The sequence below is a fragment of the Musa acuminata genome, chromosome BXJ2-7 (assembly GCF_036884655.1).
Source record: "Musa acuminata AAA Group cultivar baxijiao chromosome BXJ2-7, Cavendish_Baxijiao_AAA, whole genome shotgun sequence".
Lineage (NCBI taxonomy): Eukaryota > Viridiplantae > Streptophyta > Magnoliopsida > Zingiberales > Musaceae > Musa > Musa acuminata.
Window position 1 is genome coordinate 866,099 of NC_088344.1, and position 17,656 is coordinate 883,754.

A 17,656-nucleotide genomic window follows, 5' to 3' on the forward strand; every position below is an offset into this window, starting at 1 on the left:
ATTTAATTAGGAAAGTTGGCTAGGTAGCTGACCCTCTTAGTCCGCTCTTTTAACAATAGGCACATTGGAATGTAACAATATCGATTCATATGGAAAAAAATATTTTTTATTGATTGAATAAACCAAGATCTTACCATGATTGCAATTTTAGAGAGATGCAAAAGTGTAGAATTTAGTAATGCGAGTTTCTTAAAAGATAATAAATCAATGAATCGAGGAGATAAATGTTAATAGTCATTTAACATATTCTATTTGAAAAGTTATTTCTCAAATCATTAAATGTATTGATAAATATGTATAATAAAATAATATTATTGTACTCAAACATAATATTAATATTATTGCTTATGAACTTGTATAATAACCACAAAAGATAGTTTTTAAAAAATCTCAAAAGAGAAATGAAGCATATAATTTTTGATGATAACGTGACATATATATATATAAGAATGATAGAAGAATCAAAAGGATTATTCATTATTTTTACAAGTTTTAAAAAATAACGATTCTAAAAAATAATATAATACAATAAAAATATTTAAAATTAATAAATCAAAATGACATTTGAAAACTCATCGAATTACCTAATCGTTATAAAAAAGTTTGTTATATATGAGTATTTAAGACCAAACATAATTCAAATGATAATATGGAACGATATAAAGCGTCGAATATTTCACTCATAAAAAAATTATTAACGAAGTATGACATTATTACATTATTTTTTTTAATTTATCTAATGGCTCATTAAAAATTATTATTATATTATTATGATATATTGAAGGAAGTATAACATCGATGACATATAATACTTGCATTGATAGTTAGACTTAATATTATATTATTATATTTATTAGACTTATTGATCTATTTTATAAAATTCATGTAAGATAATTTTTTAAAATTTAATTAAGTAAAATTATTTTTAAATTATTTTTTTATTTTTATTTATTTTAAATTTAATTTTTTTTTAAATTTATTAATTAATGAATTAAGTTATAGAATATTAGATTATGTAGTCATATTTAAATAAGATATATTATAGATACGAATGAATTCTGATTGGATTAGTAGAAAGAAAGTTAAATTATAATAGGATAGGATTACAATATTATAAACGATGATTATAATATGGTGATTACTTAAGTTAAACCCGATAGGATTACAATATTATAAACGATGAGAATTGTGTTCACATGGAAATCTTTAGTTCACGCCACCGATGAAATCTCATTCGATGGCCCCGACTCCACCATTTCCAGGTCTCCTCAGGAAAGGTCCGCCCTGTCTGATTCTGCTGCAGAAGTCAGTCAAGCAGTCTTCGATCTTGAGCTTCTGTCACCCCGAAATGGCTTCGAGCAAAAGATTCCAAGCTGCAGAACTTTTTAAGTCTATCAATCTGAACTCAACACCGATTCAAAGTCCAACAGTTGATATCTTCAAATCCTCTACTGATCTATTTAAGTTAAATGCAAAGGTAATAAATAGCTTTTCTTATCAGAAACATCGAGTCTTTCCTCTCCGTGCATCAGCAGCTGCGTCGTCATGGACTTGCCTCTCTCCACCACCATCGACCGCCACCCACTCCCCCTCACCAAGCACTCCTTCATCATCTCCGCCGCCACCTCCGTCGAAGCGCCGTCGCCCCCAGAACGCCGGATACACATACCGACGACTCTCTCTAACCTTCTCCACCTCCACCTTGCGTCGAAGCCCGACGGCCGGACCGTTGACCACCCAACCCCCACCGTCGACGACGCTCCGGCCTTCTCCCCGAAAGAAGACATCTCCTCCCTCTTCCCGGATATCCACGGACGCGCCGACTGGTGTCGCCTCCTCAACCCCCTCCACCCCTGGCTCCGCCGTGAGATCATCAAATACGGGGAGCTCGCTCAGGCCACCTACGACGGATTCGACTTCAACCCCTTCTCCGAGTTCTGCGGCAGCTGCCTCTACGGCCGCCACCGGCTCCTCGAGAAGCTCGGCCTGTCGAGGAACGGCTACGAGGTGTCCACGTACGTCTACGCCATGTCCCACGTCGATCTCCCCGCCTGGCTCGAGCGCTCAATCCATGCGGACGCATGGAGCACGGAGTCCAACTGGATGGGCTTCGTCGCCGTGAGCGACGACGAGGAGTCCCACCGCATCGGCTGCCGCGACGTCGTCGTCGCCTGGCGAGGCACCATCGCGCCGACCGAGTGGTTCGAGAACGTACAGGGCAAGCTCGAGCCGCTGGGGGACAGCCACAGCGCCGTCAAGGTCGAGCATGGCTTCCTCGGTGTGTACACATCAAAGAGCGCGAGGACGCGCTACAACAAGACCAGTGCGTCCGAGCAAGTCATGGCTGAGATCAAGAGGTTGGTAAAGCATTACAGACGGCAGGGGGAAGAGGTCAGCCTAACCATCACCGGCCACAGCCTGGGCGGCGCGTTAGCTCTGCTCAACGCCTACGAGGCAGCGTCCGCCATGCCGGACCTTCCGGTCAGCGTCATATCCTTCGGCGCACCGCGCGTCGGCAACGCCGCATTCGGCGATAGGCTCAAGGAGATGAACGTGAAGGTACTGAGGGTGGTGGTGAAGCAAGATGTGGTGCCGAAGATGCCCGGGATCCTATTCAACGAGGGGCTGAAGAGGCTGGAGAGCGTGACCGGAAAACTGGGGTGGGTGTACAGTCACGTCGGCCTCGAGCTCGGGCTCGACGTCCGGTCGTCGCCGTTCCTCAAGCGCGGAATCGACGTCGCCGGATTCCACAATCTGGAGGCCTACCTGCACTTGGTCGATGGATTTCGCAGCTCGGACAATGGGTTCAGGAGCAGCTTCAAGAGGGATGTGGCGCTGGTAAACAAGGCCAGTGGGATGCTGAGGGATGAACTCAAGATACCACCTTGCTGGTATCAGGTAGCTAACAAGGGAATGATGTGCAATGCTCATGGGAGATGGATGAAACCTGCAAGAGAGCAGGAAGACATCCCTTCACCTCATGCACAAACACCTGATCCATGTCAAGCTTGAGCTTTGTAATGGAGCCAAGCTTGCATCATTTAGCTGTACATCATATTGTTCATCAATTAGATCAAATAGCAAGCAATAACACAGGATCACTGATTGCAAATTTCATATGAACTCGTAGCACAAACAGATCAGATTGTGTATAATTAAGCCATGAGAAACGTTTTATCAACAGCATCTACAAACCGAAATAAGGGAAGGAAGAAAAGAAAAGTATCACTCACTACTACAATCAATACCAACTCATGGGGAATTTTATCATCTACAAACAGAAAACATAATACAATCACATATACAACAAGGAGATGCATTTCGCTGGTGAAACTTCTGGCTTCTCAGATAGGCAAGGATTTCCTGATGAAGCATTCCTGGAAGAATTTACCAATTTGTGTTAGCTTGCTTGGCTATTAGATGAACATTATGTAGAGCAAAAGAGAAATGTACCTTATAAAGATGTAGTTCTCAACGAATGCGAGTGAGCATCCTCGAATTGGTCGGCATCCTGAAGCTTCTCGGTGCTCAAGCAAGGTGGAATGTAAGCTGCATATATGGATTCCATATTTGGGATTTCCTTTGTACCCTCGCACGCTACTTCAAGAGGAGTGTGGAAGAAGGCAAGATAGAAACGCTGTTTGCACACATAAGCAAAGATAAAGGAGATGGCGATAACAGGAATCAGAAACGGAGCGTAATAGAATTTCCGCAATATGCCAATGTAGCCAAGCATGGTGATCTGATAGACAATCAGAGCTGCAACAATCCGTGCATGCATGTGAGGCCACATTCGGCCATTGCTCTCATACCGAGGGACATAAACTTTCAGTGCCTGCATTAGAGAATGTAATCAGATTCTTGTTTGAACAGGGCTATTATGATATCAAAGAGAGAATCCACAATTCAAATATCAAAGCAGTTTCCCTTGAATCGTCTTTTGCTATGATAGATGACATCTAGTCTAAGAGAATTGAATGTAAGAAAAAATGTTGAATTATCTACTGGAATTCACATTTGCAAATTAATCCACGGAAGAATTCAAATTAACTAAAACTAGAACTTTGAATAGGATGCTTAAGATTTTCCTTGTTAAGAGTAAACAGAGCAGTGACTCACCTGATTACGTGCAACAAGCCAACCGAGGCCAAAGTACACCACACCAAACGGAATTATTATAGGAGCTATTACTGAGTAACAGAGAACAATTGTGACGATAAGCATGTCATTGGGAAATCGAGTAGCATAACCAAAATCACTAGGAGCCCAAGCCTCTTTCACATCGGCTTCAGTTTTACAAAGAAACTTCTTTTTGAGATGAAAGATGATAAGAGGAACCAAACGCGAAAGTTCAAGCCCATAGCCAACGAAGAATCTGAGACCCAATTAAATATATAAATCAATGCTCTCTCATAATACAAGTAGAAAAAGACATTAACATCCATATTTTAAAATATTAAATTAGATTATGATCGAGGCTGAAGGGATAGACTCACAGGTGAGTGATGCATAAATTAAATAATAACTCAAACAGGAAGAACAATAACTAAGGCATTGACACCTCAGAGGAACCAGTGTGTTTAACATACCCCTAGCGATACAATGCGCAGAAGTTTAGACGAAAAGATGAAAACTGAGCAGATAGGAAACAGCAAGAAATTAGAAATGTAATTGAGATATAAATGGTAATTTAGTAATTATATAAGTTTTCATGGTTAAATTTTCACATTTGTATACGACTCTCTATTAAGTGTGTCATTATAATTACTCCTCCTTGCCTACCATTCGACTTATTGTTCTTTTCTTCAATCTATTTCTTTCCTCTCTCATTGCTGTTGATGTGATGCTTCGCATTCGATCTACTCAGGTGGTCATGCTTTTTGAAAAAAAAGGTTGATTAAATGCGTGAAGTTTCAACCAACGTGTAGTCCAGGGTGGGTCAATGTATGTAGTTTACCTATGCAAAGTAGGGAGGCAATTAAGCTTTCTAGACAGTATCTGAAAAATCTAAAGCAATTTTACAAGCAAATGGTCAGAACAGATCTTGAAAAAGAATTTCTACATCTTACTAGGTCCTAATCTGCTTGTTCAGTATCATGACATTGTCATCATGACATTGTTCTGCTTGATCAAAGAAATCTGTTTTCCATGAAAACTACTCCATATACTTACATACAACGAGTAAAGAAGCAGTAACTCTCCCAATGCAGCATATGCTAAACCTGTCTTTCATCTTTTATTGAATTAATTGAAGATGGAGGATCAAAGATTTCATGGTAGATGACGAGTGTTACATTACTCTTCCACCTGTTCTTCTAAATGTAGCATAAAGAAACACATTGATTAAGATGCTTATCAAGTTTTTTCAATGTCAATACTTCCATGCATTGTTAATTCTAGCAACATGGATAACTTGGTCTATTATAACCAGCATCCCCACTGAACACTTACTATTAGTAATTGGGTCTATTATAATGTTTAATTAAAGATGTAATAACTCATATGTTAGTTGAACTATACAAACTACTTCATGTGCTAGTTGATGAAGAACAAACATGACTTGCCAGAGTAACTATTGATATATTTGACAGCTTGTAGTTAAGAATAGAAAAGGAATATAATCATCCCTTTAGTCAGAACTTTGCCTCGTATAAGTGGAACTATGAAACAGTCTCAAGGTTGATAGATGTCATATTTCATGCAATCTACTAATCAAGGAAACAAAATAGTAAAATAAGCATGATTTATGAAAAGAAATTGGAGAGAAAAAATGAAAAGAATCATACTTCAGTGCAACATAGGTGAGGAAGAAGGTGGCACTTTTAGGCAGGCTCGATCCAAGCAGAGTGATAATTTGACTGGGTTTCTTAATAATTTCCTTTAGTGAACCATACAATGTCCCACCAATTGTTACTCCAAGGAAGACATTGACGACAATGAAGTAGAAGTACTTCCCAGAGGCAGCTCGCACTGCATGACTCTCAGAGGGTATTCCTTCTTCCTTTGATAGAAACATAAGGAAAGTTGGCAACAAAGCCATGAACACTAGGAGTGCGATTTGAGGCAGGTAAGCTTCCAAAACAGTTTTGATCTCTGGTTGATCTACGATTTTCTTCAAAAAGGGCAGATACTTCTTCAAGTTTTCCATCGTTGTGAAGGCCGAGACAAACGCAATTGGGATCATGTAGAAGCATACGGTGAGGAAGACTATGCCATAGACAATCAAAGATCTTATCTCTCTCTCGTAGAACTTCTTTGACAAATTTGTCCACAGAACCTGCTGTGGCTCTGGAGCTTCCATCATAGTCCATGTATCAATCTTTTGAGCATGGATTGTCTGGCTAGCAGAAACAGCAGCAGGCTTGCTGCTGAAGAAAACAAGAGCTGCACCTTGTTGTTTCTCTTTTAGAGTAATCTTTTGTTCAGCCTCTAATTGAGGCAGCAATTCCTGTATTTTCTCATTACAGTGATCAATGGTATCAACTTTTGGACCTACGAGACCGAGAAAGCCAGTTCTGTTGGTGGGCCTTGTACCTTCTGGTTTCCCTGTAGTTTTAGATTCTGCATACACAACTTCAGCTTGAGCAAGTTTCTTTCCGTAACCTTCTTTCTCTTCCCAGATTTTGTTGGCCTAAAAGAAAGGAGAGCAAGAGTGGGTGATGTGTTACCATAGCAGGTTGAACCATAAGTATCTATAATAGCAGCATAGGAGTTATGTACCTTTTTGTTATCTGTGACAACCATTGACTTGTAGAATGTTTCTGGATGAAGTGCTCTAAAGTATGAGTCAACATGATCCTTCATAGATTGACCTGGAGGAGCTGCTGGTATGTCCCTGACCAATACGGCAAACTCTTCAGGTTTTACTACTGCACTTGTTTTTGCTCCAGCTCTCAGATCTGAAACATGTGTGTAGGATTTCCAGAGCACATAGTATGTGACAAAGGAAACCCAATATACTCCAAGCAGAAATGCCCACAACCTTAAACTGCCCTCCTGGAATAAACAGAAAACAAACATCTATGAAAGGCAAATAACCAATAAAAAGAACTATCCTAGAAACAACCAGGCAGCCAATGTAGTTAAAAATTACATGCAATCAAGATTCCAGGAGTGTGACAACTAGATGCAGAAATTACCATTTCTTTTACATTACTTACATCTAAAATTGACACAAAATATCTCCAACCTGCTCTGGTACTAGAGAGATTCTAAAAGGAAAAAAGAGGAGCCAACACCATGCGTGCGCATGCACACACACACAAAGAGAGATGCTGACCTAATTTTGTTTCTCATGAATTGTCTTGCTTACAAATTTTCTAAGGTTGTACTTTATGAATGCCACACTGACCAGGTTAAGTTAAATTCCTTGACCTTGTAATTTTAATCCTTTGTAACTTGAAGATGTTTGGCAGATTAAACCTTAAACCTCAAACCACCAATTTAACCCTTCGTCAACCTGAATCAAGACTAAATCTGAACAGTTGGTTACATTAATTTATATTTAGTTTAAATACTGCTCAGTATATCAGTTATTGATCAGACCAATGCTTAAATAAAATCCATTTCAGTGAAATTTACTAGTCATTTGAAAGTTTATTATACAAACAAGAAAGAAGAAAAACGAACAACATAAAGGGGTCTAAAATCAGTGTCAGTGAGTATAATAAATGAATGGATTGCAATGAACAAGGAAAAACAGTTCCTATTTAAGCCCTACTGCTTGTCACATGCCATGACACCCGAGTGAATATTGTATTTTCTTCTTCACATTCGTCAATATTGTTGCATCATCGTCGTCTAAACAAATGAAAGACAAGACCAGGATCAAGGCTTTAAATCTCGGTCTAATACTGAAATCAATAACCTACCAGATTGACATACCAACCCATATTACCTGGTATCATCGAATAAAATATACAGACCCATACTAGCAATATAACTTACTTGGACATGTCCCATCGTTAACTTGTCAAGGTTCTTGAAGGTTCCCTGGCTGTTGCTGTCGATAGTAGATTGTGTACCATTATCAGTTGCCGCAACCGGAAGAAGAACCGGAAGAAGAATAATTCCGGAGAAGACCAATATCGCTAAAACTGCATCAACAAATGTGTCAATCACTCAGCGGTTTTGGAGCCATGCCTTTCCTTCCTCGCTAATTCTCAGTTAAAGCAACAAGCAGGAAGCACCAAGGTAGTAAAGTTATCATTTAAGTAGCTAGTGCACCTCTATCACATATCATAACATAACAGGAAAAAGCTGAATTCATCTATAAAATGAAGTGTACCCGTCGAACTTGAGTTGTTTGTCCTACAAAATGACAGTGTATGCACAGTTAACACATGGTAGACACTGGATTAAACTAGTTATTTGATCAAAAGTAAATTATATTTGCTTAATTTATTGATAACAGTGACAAACGGTGAGACAGGAAGAAAATTCTAATAAGGTTTTAGAATTCTATCATTACTTTAAATCCATAAAATCAAATTAATCACCAAGCAGCTACAAAGAATTAGGAACAATCGAAGATGACTAATCTCCAACCAAGGAAAGCCGAAGACCTGTTAAAAATACAATAATTTAAATCCACGAGACCGTTCAAACTCCTACTCGCTGAGAAATCAGCAACCAAGAACCAGGAAACCAAGAGTTTTTGGTCATAGAATGCCTCGCCGCATATCCAAAAGAAATAACCCCTTATTTTCAAAGACAACTCGCTGAGTTGAAGTCGGAGAAACCTCCATGAGCATCCCAAGACCTATCCATAAATGGCATCAAATATTCGATTGAATGCTTACATAACATCTCAATGCCACCTAAAAGTTCTTGGGAATTTAATGATTCTTTCAGCCAAATACATTCAAGATTTCTAAGTGAAGCTAAAGAACGTGTCTTTATTTTTAGCATCGAGCCAATGACTTACTTAAAGGAATCAACTTCTTACAAATATTGGACTTAGCAATGGAATTCAAAACTATTATTGCTAGAAATGATGAAATAGGGTCAATTTTTCACGCTTATAATGCAGAGGAAGGACACAAACTAATCATATTCAAGGAAATTTATGTCCGTATTAACACCTTGAATCACTAGATTCGACCAAATTAGACACTCTTGAATGGTTCTAAGGAAATGCAAGTTAACACGAAACTCTCCAAATTAGCCAGAAAGATGCAACCTTGAGACGAACCGTGAACACTTTTAACACAACAGGAGTCGACGCCATACCGGAGCTGAGGAAGACCAGGTAGACGGCGGCGTCGACGCCGGCGACGGCGATGACGTCGGCCTCGGACGCTTTTACGGCCTCCTTGATCCAAGTCAGGGGGTTCCTCGTCATCGTCCGCCCTTCCAGGGGATCCAAGCCCCTCAGGATGCGGTTGGGGTAGTAGATGACCGCGTTGCCGGGCTTCCTGTTCAACCATGTGAACACTAGCATCAACACCACAAAGATGATGAGGGACGTCCCCAGCGACGTCACGAAGGAGCTAAAATCCATCCTTTCTCCTTCCTCTCCTCCTCCTCCCCTTCCACCTGCTCTTCTACTACAGTAGCTGTGCTAACTCCCCGTTGCTTCCTCCTCCCTTCTTTATGTACTCATCACTCTTGGAATGGTGGGTGTCACAAGTGGCCGTTTGGCTCTTTCTTTCCTTTTTCTCGCTCCCTTTGTCTTGGAACTTTTTTGGTAAGAGAGAGGAGAAAAGGAGGGGGTGTTTTGTAATGGAAATGCCTCTTCTTTTGCTGCTTATCTTGCTGCGGCTATTTCTTTTTGCTGAATGCAATCAATTGATGCGGAAATGAGGTGGGCGAGATGGTGATGGAATGATAGCTTTCGTGGCCGAAAAGGATTTCGAGTATGAAAGAGGAAAAGAGAGATCTGTGGAGTGTTGTTGACGCAATTACTTGGGTACCCCCGGGCACGCACTTACCTTGTCTTCTGTTCTTCCATGTGTTGAACGCCATGACTAGCCTCGTGACCTTGTTCAATGTCATGGCCTCTTTTCTTGCAAGTTGAGAAAAAAGAAATCGTAGAGGGTGAGCGAGGCACATGTTGATTTCTTTGAGATGAATTCCAAAGATGATAGAACAGAATCAGGACTTGTTCTGACAAGGGAACAAAAGGTGATGCGATCCAGCATCAACGTGAGAAGCATCATTACATCCTCCACAAGGGCAGACATGGCGGCCACACCCTTCTAATTCATGGCAACTCTCCTTGGATCAGTAATACCAAACCAAAAGGCAAATTACTTGGGATAGCGTTGAGCATGTTTGCTCGGAGAGAATAAAAAGGGGTTTTCATTGCACAGACAGATGGGGCTATAAATAATTGCCTTGTCTTGACTTTGAGAACTGTAGCTCTTCAGTCTGCAACAGCTGTGGACAGTAGTAGAAGTTTGAGTTTGAAGTATGCTGTAAATTTGACTCCAAGTGGACTATAAACTGCATGCACAACTGTAGATTTTGTCTTACTATATTTAAGATCCAAAGTGAATCTAAAAGCTGCACAGTGTCCGCTGACAAAGCTACAGCAAGCCCGATCCATAGAAAAATCTTATGGTACAAATAATTAGAGAAATATACAACCTATCATGCCAGAACATTAAAGTACATGGACAACCAGGATTTTGAACACAGACTGCCTGATAGAGGACAAGACAAAGATAAAGATGGTTGAGCCATGAATCTGGTGATCTCAAACCAAACTTCTAATCGGTCTGCCTCTGATCCTTCTTCATATCACAAAACACAAGAAGAAAATACAAACTCGCTCCTCTCTGCTTAATTTCTTTGTGACATTTTATCGAACACGTCAGTGATCGAGATGTATGCTCCCGAGGACATTTTGGTCATTTGAAAGATAAGGGTAAGGGCAGTATCGTCACACCGCTGGGGGGGACTGTCGGCCTCGCGTCGATCACACGTCTTAGTGTCGGCATGACACGTGGCGGTTTCATATGCGCTGCCGACAGAGCCGTTTTGACCGTTCCGAGCGTCGAGATCGCAACGGTTACCCAGCGGATCTGCTCCCGTGACGCACGAGGGTCTATGGCACGCGGAAACCGTACCCCCGCTTCGCGAGCCCCGCGGAGACCGACGTGGACCACCCACCGTCGCCAATAGATTTGGCTGGTGCGTTGACCCCGTGCCATTCGGACGTGGCGTTTCCGCGGTCGTCATAAATACGTTCGGTTCCGTTATTTATTGGTGGGTAAACCAGCATGCGGGAACGTGGCGCGACGTCGTCCACAAGCTCGCTGACAGTTTTTATCCAGCAGCAAACACCACAACATGCAATTAGATCGGGACTCGTGGACCCTAATATCAGTGATACCTTCTAGTTTGCTGTCTGCTGCTCGGTGTGGAACAGCTTCCATCAGAAGATTTCTAATACAACGACAACCGCACCATGTGAGCTGCTACCGCATCTAGTTGAGTTGTGCCTGTCGATCTTGTGGCGCTGAACTGGGCCCACGTGTCCTATCACAGATTAAGTCTATCCGCCAGTGGTGTAGAAAAATTATTATTAATAGAAGAAATAAAACAAGAAAAGAAGAGGAAGATATTGATGTCAATGACGGGGCCACAAGGGACAAAACCCAGGAGTTGATGTGGCTCACTTATCAACAACAAGATTTAAATGCTTGTCTGAAAGCATGGAAAGAAGAAGAAGAAAAAAAATCTGACCAACCTTCGTATATTTTTCAGAGGCTTTTAAAAGCACGTCATACAGCTATGGACAAAAGTCTTATGATAGTTAGTTGCCACAAATCTCAATATTTTTCTGAACTATGAGAGTGGGGGGATGCGTATAGTTGCATATAGGATTGAGTAAGTCTATCATTAAGTGATTGGAACTAATGAGACTAAAAACACTTCACTGCATAAAATATTAGACCAAGCCTAACAAATCAATATTATTTTCAAAGTCTTAAATTTATAAATATGATTAAACTTAAAAGATATAGATTTCATATACTAATGGAGATCTAGTGATGTTTGAGCTGCTGATGGGAGTTGTGGATTGTCTGACTAAAAAACTTGGACCATTAAAGCCCATTAGGTTTGACATGAGTTCAAACACAGGATTTCATCTCTATGTGAGAGCACAAATCCTTTGGAGACATCGAAAGGCCAGGTCTGTGTCCCTTTTGATTTTAGCAGCGCCAGCAGTATGCGAGTAGGAGGGAAGAGAGAGGAAAGAAATAGATGAACATGATTAAGATCAGGAAAAAGTACCAAGTGATCATGTGAGAATCCAATCTCTCGTAGCAGATTATACTGGAAACATATGTGCTTAAGTTCATGTTAGACGCTGGAAGTTTGAAGTAATATGCAACTTCTTTCTTTCATTTTTCTCTTGGGGAAACCGAAATGAGTTCCTTTACAAGATGTGCTATCTCTCTGTGACGAGAGAGGAATGTAACAGTTCATTTACTGCTTAGGTTGTTGCTGACTTGTGTATTCCTGGATTGTTTGTGTGAATGTGTATTGCCATCATGTTCATGTCAGAGCTCAGATAGGAGAACTCTCTACGTGAAATGTCAAGGTGATACCAAACTGAAGGTAGCAATGGGGAAACTGCTACACCCTTCTATTTCAGCAACCTCTCCTTGAATCTATGGAACCCCACTAGGAGAAGAGCAGTGATAAGTAGGCTTATCATCCTTCACTTCTTCGGCCTTCTGAGAGAGCTCTTACATGAAATGGAAGTACTATGCTTCTGTGTGTTTGGTGGACCAATATCCAAGCTCCAGTGTTACAATATATAATATATATATATATATATATATGTATATATATAATACATGTAATCAAGTGTCTCTTTGGAGATATCTGATAACATTGGAATGCTATATAAAGAAGGTTAAACATCTACACCGTCTTCCATCTCACTGAACCCTAACCTCTCAGGAAATTAACAGGCATTTGTTGTCATCAGTACCTTTTCTCTCTGCTGTCCCTAGTTCTAACCTACCACATCCTTGGCCACAGGGTTTGAGATCTCCCTTGTCAATGCGACTGCAGACTTTACTATATATAGAAGTGAAAGCAGATTGTGTTTTGCTTTGCAGACAGAGCAAGATGAGAATAGTAATACAATCTATCTGTCTTTTACGTAGTTAATTCTCTGTAATGCTTCAAATGCATTGTATCCAACAACATCGTCATCATCATCATCATGAGACCCGTATCAGTAGCACAGCTCAAAGGAGAACAGCAATAGGGAGATGGCAAAAAGAAGAAAAAGTGCAGAGCCAAAAGGTTGATCGGAGCACGTGAGCCATCACCCGTGGCGTCGCCATCGACGTTTCTTCTCTCTCTCTCTCTCTCTCCCGCCTCGGTAGCTGAGCTAAGATAACCTACGGAGCCCTGCACGCCATGGCCGCAGAAGCTAGCGTCCTCACGTTACATTGCGTACGTACGAAACCCTACTTTTTCCAGGTATTTATGATGGCAAGTCCGAAGAAGACCTTCGTCGTCCCTGATGCGAGAGACCTGTGTGACCGCTCACTGCCGGTCCATTGAAGTCAAGTCCACTGCTTCTGTCTAACCCAACGTTGGTAGAGAAGAAAGGAGACGAGAGGCTTGCGGAGTCGTCCATCAATCGACGTATGAGACATGGGAGTCGTGCCTCCTCAATGTCAAAACGTGTCGCGAGGTTTAAAGCAGCAGATTGGGTACACATCAAGTCTCCTCTCGTGCTGCTAATGGAGTCCAACTCACAACATAGCAATGGTAGCCTGAGAACATATACATACACGATAGCGAACAGCGGCAATTGCAGAGACAAGCAAGTCGTACGTGATCTCAAGGAGGCCAGCACGATTTTTAAAGCAGGGGGGGTCGCCGCGTTACGACAGTAAGGGCGGTTCGGCTAGAAGTAATCGAGCCGGGCAGGTTTATTGGGCTCGTCGGACGAGCTGGACCGGGCCGAAGAGGGGACGACCGGGGGGCGGCAGGAGCGCATGAGAGCCAGGTTGAGGCCCTTGAAGAAAGGGTGCGCCTTGACGTCGGCGGCGCCGCGCCGGGAGCCGAGGCGGGTGGTCGGGTCCTTGGCGAGAAGGCCGGCGATCAGGTCCCTCGCGGCCGAGGAGGAGGAGGAGGAGGGGTCGGAGGGGGGCCTGGGGAAGGCCAGTGGCTGCCTCACGATGTTGCGGAGGGTGGACTCGTTGGTGGGCCCCGCGAAAGGGGTGCGGCCGTAGAGTAGCTCGTAGATGAGGATCCCGTAGGCCCACCAGTCGACGGCGCTGCCGTGGGGCCGGCCGGCGGCGACCTCTGGGGCGACGTACTCGTGTGTCCCCACGAAGGAGCGAGACCGGGCGCCCACCGGCTCGGCCACGAACCGCCGGTCCGCCTTCGATGCGCGGCGGGGCGCCCGCCGGCCGCGAAAGGGGAGGCAGGAGGGATCGGCGCGGAAGTGGTCGTCGCAGCCGACGGTCGCCGCCTCACTGGAGGCGGCGGCGACGAGGGGTTCGATTGTAGGGGAGGCGGTCGACTCCAGGGAGAGGTCGAAGTCTGAGAGCATGATGTGGCCATCGGCGCGAATGAGGATGTTCTCGGGCTTGAGGTCGCGGTAGACGATGCCGAGCATGTGGAGGTACTCGAGCGCGAGCAGCACCTCCGCCGCGTAGAACCTGCAGAGCGAATCCAATGTAAACGACATCAGCGCTAGAACAGAGCAAAAAGATGGCGTCTTTCGGCGGGTCGATCACATGAACGGATGTGCTTTCTTTCCTTCGTACGATGGTGGAAAGTAACTGTCCGATTTCTAAACAGATTGAATGAAACCTATGATTGTGATCGTGAAATCGACTTCCGACAGGCGATAGCATTTGTAAGATCTTTACATGGAAACATTGGGTAGTTGCGTGGATTTGCAAGAAGTAATCGTTCGTCGTAAAAAAGTTGATCGAGGATGGGAAAAGGTGCGGTTTTTAATTAAGTAAAAGGAGGTCGATCGAGGACCTGGTGGCGGCGACGGAGAAGCGAAGGCGGGGCTGGCGGTGGCGGAGGGTATGGAGGTCACCGCCGCTGCAGTACTCCATCACCACGCAGGAGAAATGCGGAGACGCGTCGAAGTCGGCGTAGAGGGTGGGGAGGAAGGGGTGGTCAAGGACCCGCAGGATCCTCTTCTCCGTCGCCGCCCTCTCCAGCTTCTTCTTCTTCTTCAGCGCCAGCTTGTCCACCACCTTCATCGCGTACGCGCACGGAGAGGCCTCGTCGCGGAGGCGGCAGAGGTAGACGGTCCCAATGTCTCCGCTCCCGATGCGGCGGACGAGCTTGAAATCCCGGGGCCCGAGGTTGGCGTCGACGGCGCGCGACCAAATGGCCGCCCAGGCGGCGTCGGACGAGCGGTGGGGCTTCGAAGACAGCCGCGAGGGAGCGGAGGGGAGCTCGACGCCCACCGCCGGCGCGGCATCATCGAAGGAAAAGCGGCAGAAGCTACTGCGACGGTCCTCGCAGCTGCCACCGCTGCTGCTCATTGAGCTCTGGCTCGAGTTCAGCACAACCTGGCCCGACTCGCCGTCGGAATCCATCTGCAAATCCGACATGTTCGCACCAAACCTCACCCGCAAGCTCCAACGCCTCGAATCCGACTCCTTAAACAGTGAACATCATCAAAGAAGAAGCAAAAATGACAGGAAAAATCCGAACTTTTCCCACACTGGCACAGGGGAGCACCGCAAAGACCGGGAAAAGAGGAAGCTCGCTTTGGATCTTTCTCCGGAGGCGACAAGCAAAGCGATTCCAAGGCGATTACCCAAGCAGACAGCGAAATCCGAAGAGCAGCAAAGAGAAACAGAGGTTCTGTTCTCTCTCGCACTCGGGGATCGAAACTTGCCTGGAACAAGAAACCCACGCGGGAATCAAAGGAGCTCGGAGTCGTTCGGTCTCACTCACTCCACAAATCCAAGCTTCTGATTCCTCGCTCGCCCTCCCACCGCAGGCTCGCACGAAAAGCGAAAACGAGCAGCGGTTGTTCGCCAAGAAGGGAACTTCAACGAAGCAAAGATTCACGACTCGCAACGCGAATCCGCCATTAGAGCAGCACCTCGCGAGTCCCGTGCGACGTCTCGCCAGTTTCCCTTGCTCGGAGAGTAGGGAGACGGACATCGAAACTACTTATACCAGCGGCGTAACGCAACACGACTGCTCGAAGAGTGGGAGTGGCATAATGGTAAATAGATCCAATTAGAGGGGGTCAAAGGCGAGTGACGCGTGCAAGCGAAAGATGCGTCCGGCGTCGGGGCAGAACCGTGATTTTGAGCGGTGTCCAAAAACAGAGGCCATGAAAGGTTGGTGGATAATTTGCATGAAACATCCCATCTTATCACACGTCTTGTAATTGATGATTCACTCCATAAGATATTTCATCGGTTGGTAATCGTTGACAGGATGATGATATTTAGTAGCTGACCTAACAGTTGACATACGATAAGGAATGAGTAGAAAAGGATCATTCATGGAGTGTTTAGAGGACACATCATCGTATTGGATCTCACATAGATCATGTTCTTGATCGGGATGTCAAACATTTCATGACTAAATCGATCACACATCGGAATCAGAAGATGATTTGAATGGATTCACAAGGACTAGATGAGTCTTCCAAGTATTTTTGGGGTAGAGGTTGAAACTCGCAAGTTACTTATTGCATTGAGCGTAGATAATGACACCATAAATCCAAATCCCACATATGAAGAACAACTTTGGCAAAACTTTCTTTTACATCTATCTTATTGACAATATCTTTTTAATGTCTTTTGGACGACATGTTTTAATTTCAGAGACAAGGTGGGCTTCCCCTCCATTAATGACTCCCCTGTTAGGCCATGATGACCTATGATTTATCCAAGCAAAGCAAAGCTCTGTTACCTCCACTAGATTCAAAGATTTTGAGTCTTCAGCTGAAGATTAATGTTCATTGCTTGGGGAAGAACAGTAACTTCTCTGTTGATTGTTACATGGATACATTTCATGAATTCCTACAGCTGTTCTTTTGATGTGAAGCTTCAGGTGTTACCTCTGTTTCACCTCATGTTCATTCTTTTGGAGTTGCTGCAGCTGCTAAAAGTCATTTCCAGTGATTTATGCATTGTCACATTCTTTTGGAATCCTCCAAAGTTGAGGGATTCTATGTGTTTTCTTCCCCAAACTCTGCAAAAGCTTCGAGTGACAGACATTTTAGTGAACCTGATGGCCCAGCAGTCAAGGAAAGAAGTATTCCTTGCTTGTTGGAACTGGTAGATCTAAATGCAAGTTAGTGCTAATTAATTAGTGGTGGATCAACACTGGCAATAATGCTGAGACAGTCATCATTTCCATCTCTCTTTGAATTGGTATCACCTGTCCTCTTCATCTTGGATCAAATTAGCATGTAAAGGATTACACATTCTCTTCACATGTTTGAATCTGAGTCAAGTTGATCATGTATCTGACCATGAAGATTAGACACCATCATGTAAAGGCTTAAGATATTAAGTTGTAAATCAACTCAACCATTATTAACAAATTGATTCTTCTCTCTCTCTCTCTCTATCTCTATCACACATATATTCATTTTTTAACTTATATTTAGTTGTCGATTGATCATCGATCCTTCTTATTTTTTTAAAAAATTAAACATATCCATGTTCTTCGGTGTTAT

At 43.4% G+C, this 17,656-nt stretch overlaps 3 protein-coding genes across 3 annotated transcripts; 1 reads left to right on the plus strand and 2 right to left on the minus strand.

Moving 5' to 3' along the window:
• Window positions 1-1,471: 1,471 nt before the first annotated feature.
• Window positions 1,472-3,379, plus strand: LOC103991154 (phospholipase A1-Igamma1, chloroplastic-like). Its single transcript, XM_009410514.3, has one exon. The coding sequence runs from the start codon at window positions 1,546-1,548 to the stop codon at window positions 3,010-3,012; it is 1,467 nt and encodes a 488-aa protein (XP_009408789.2). The 5' UTR covers window positions 1,472-1,545; the 3' UTR covers window positions 3,013-3,379.
• LOC135616497 (CSC1-like protein ERD4) lies at window positions 3,128-9,863 on the minus strand. Its single transcript, XM_065115743.1, has 7 exons — window positions 9,232-9,863; window positions 7,948-8,096; window positions 6,721-6,996; window positions 5,787-6,631; window positions 4,120-4,375; window positions 3,454-3,835; window positions 3,128-3,377 (listed from the first exon to the last, which is right to left on the minus strand). Exons 1-6 carry the CDS (start codon window positions 9,500-9,502, stop codon window positions 3,455-3,457), a joined length of 2,178 nt encoding a protein of 725 aa, XP_064971815.1. The 5' UTR covers window positions 9,503-9,863; the 3' UTR covers window positions 3,128-3,377; window position 3,454.
• A 3,818-nt stretch (window positions 9,864-13,681) lies between these two features.
• On the minus strand, window positions 13,682-16,111 carry LOC135616499 (protein kinase PINOID-like). The gene is made up of 2 exons (XM_065115744.1): window positions 14,974-16,111; window positions 13,682-14,642 (listed from the first exon to the last, which is right to left on the minus strand). The coding sequence occupies exons 1-2, from the start codon at window positions 15,558-15,560 to the stop codon at window positions 13,883-13,885; spliced, it is 1,347 nt and encodes a 448-aa protein (XP_064971816.1). The 5' UTR covers window positions 15,561-16,111; the 3' UTR covers window positions 13,682-13,882.
• Window positions 16,112-17,656: the final 1,545 nt, after the last annotated feature.

What these genes read in the sequence shown, in the direction of transcription:
- LOC103991154 (XM_009410514.3), top strand. Translation starts at nt 1,546, where the DNA reads ATGGACTTGCCTCTCTCCACCACCATCGACCGCCACCCACTCCCCCTC.
- LOC135616497 (XM_065115743.1), bottom strand. Translation starts at nt 9,502, where the DNA reads ATGGATTTTAGCTCCTTCGTGACGTCGCTGGGGACGTCCCTCATCATC. An exon ending in CCTGGTCTTCCTCAGCTCCG is followed by an intron (nt 8,097 to 9,231) that starts GTATGGCGTCGA and finishes TTGTTGATGCAG; the next exon opens with TTTTAGCGATATTGGTCTTC. An exon ending in TAACGATGGGACATGTCCAA is followed by an intron (nt 6,997 to 7,947) that starts GTAAGTTATATT and finishes TGTTTATTCCAG; the next exon opens with GAGGGCAGTTTAAGGTTGTG.
- LOC135616499 (XM_065115744.1), bottom strand. Translation starts at nt 15,560, where the DNA reads ATGTCGGATTTGCAGATGGATTCCGACGGCGAGTCGGGCCAGGTTGTG. An exon ending in TTCTCCGTCGCCGCCACCAG is followed by an intron (nt 14,643 to 14,973) that starts GTCCTCGATCGA and finishes TTCGCTCTGCAG; the next exon opens with GTTCTACGCGGCGGAGGTGC.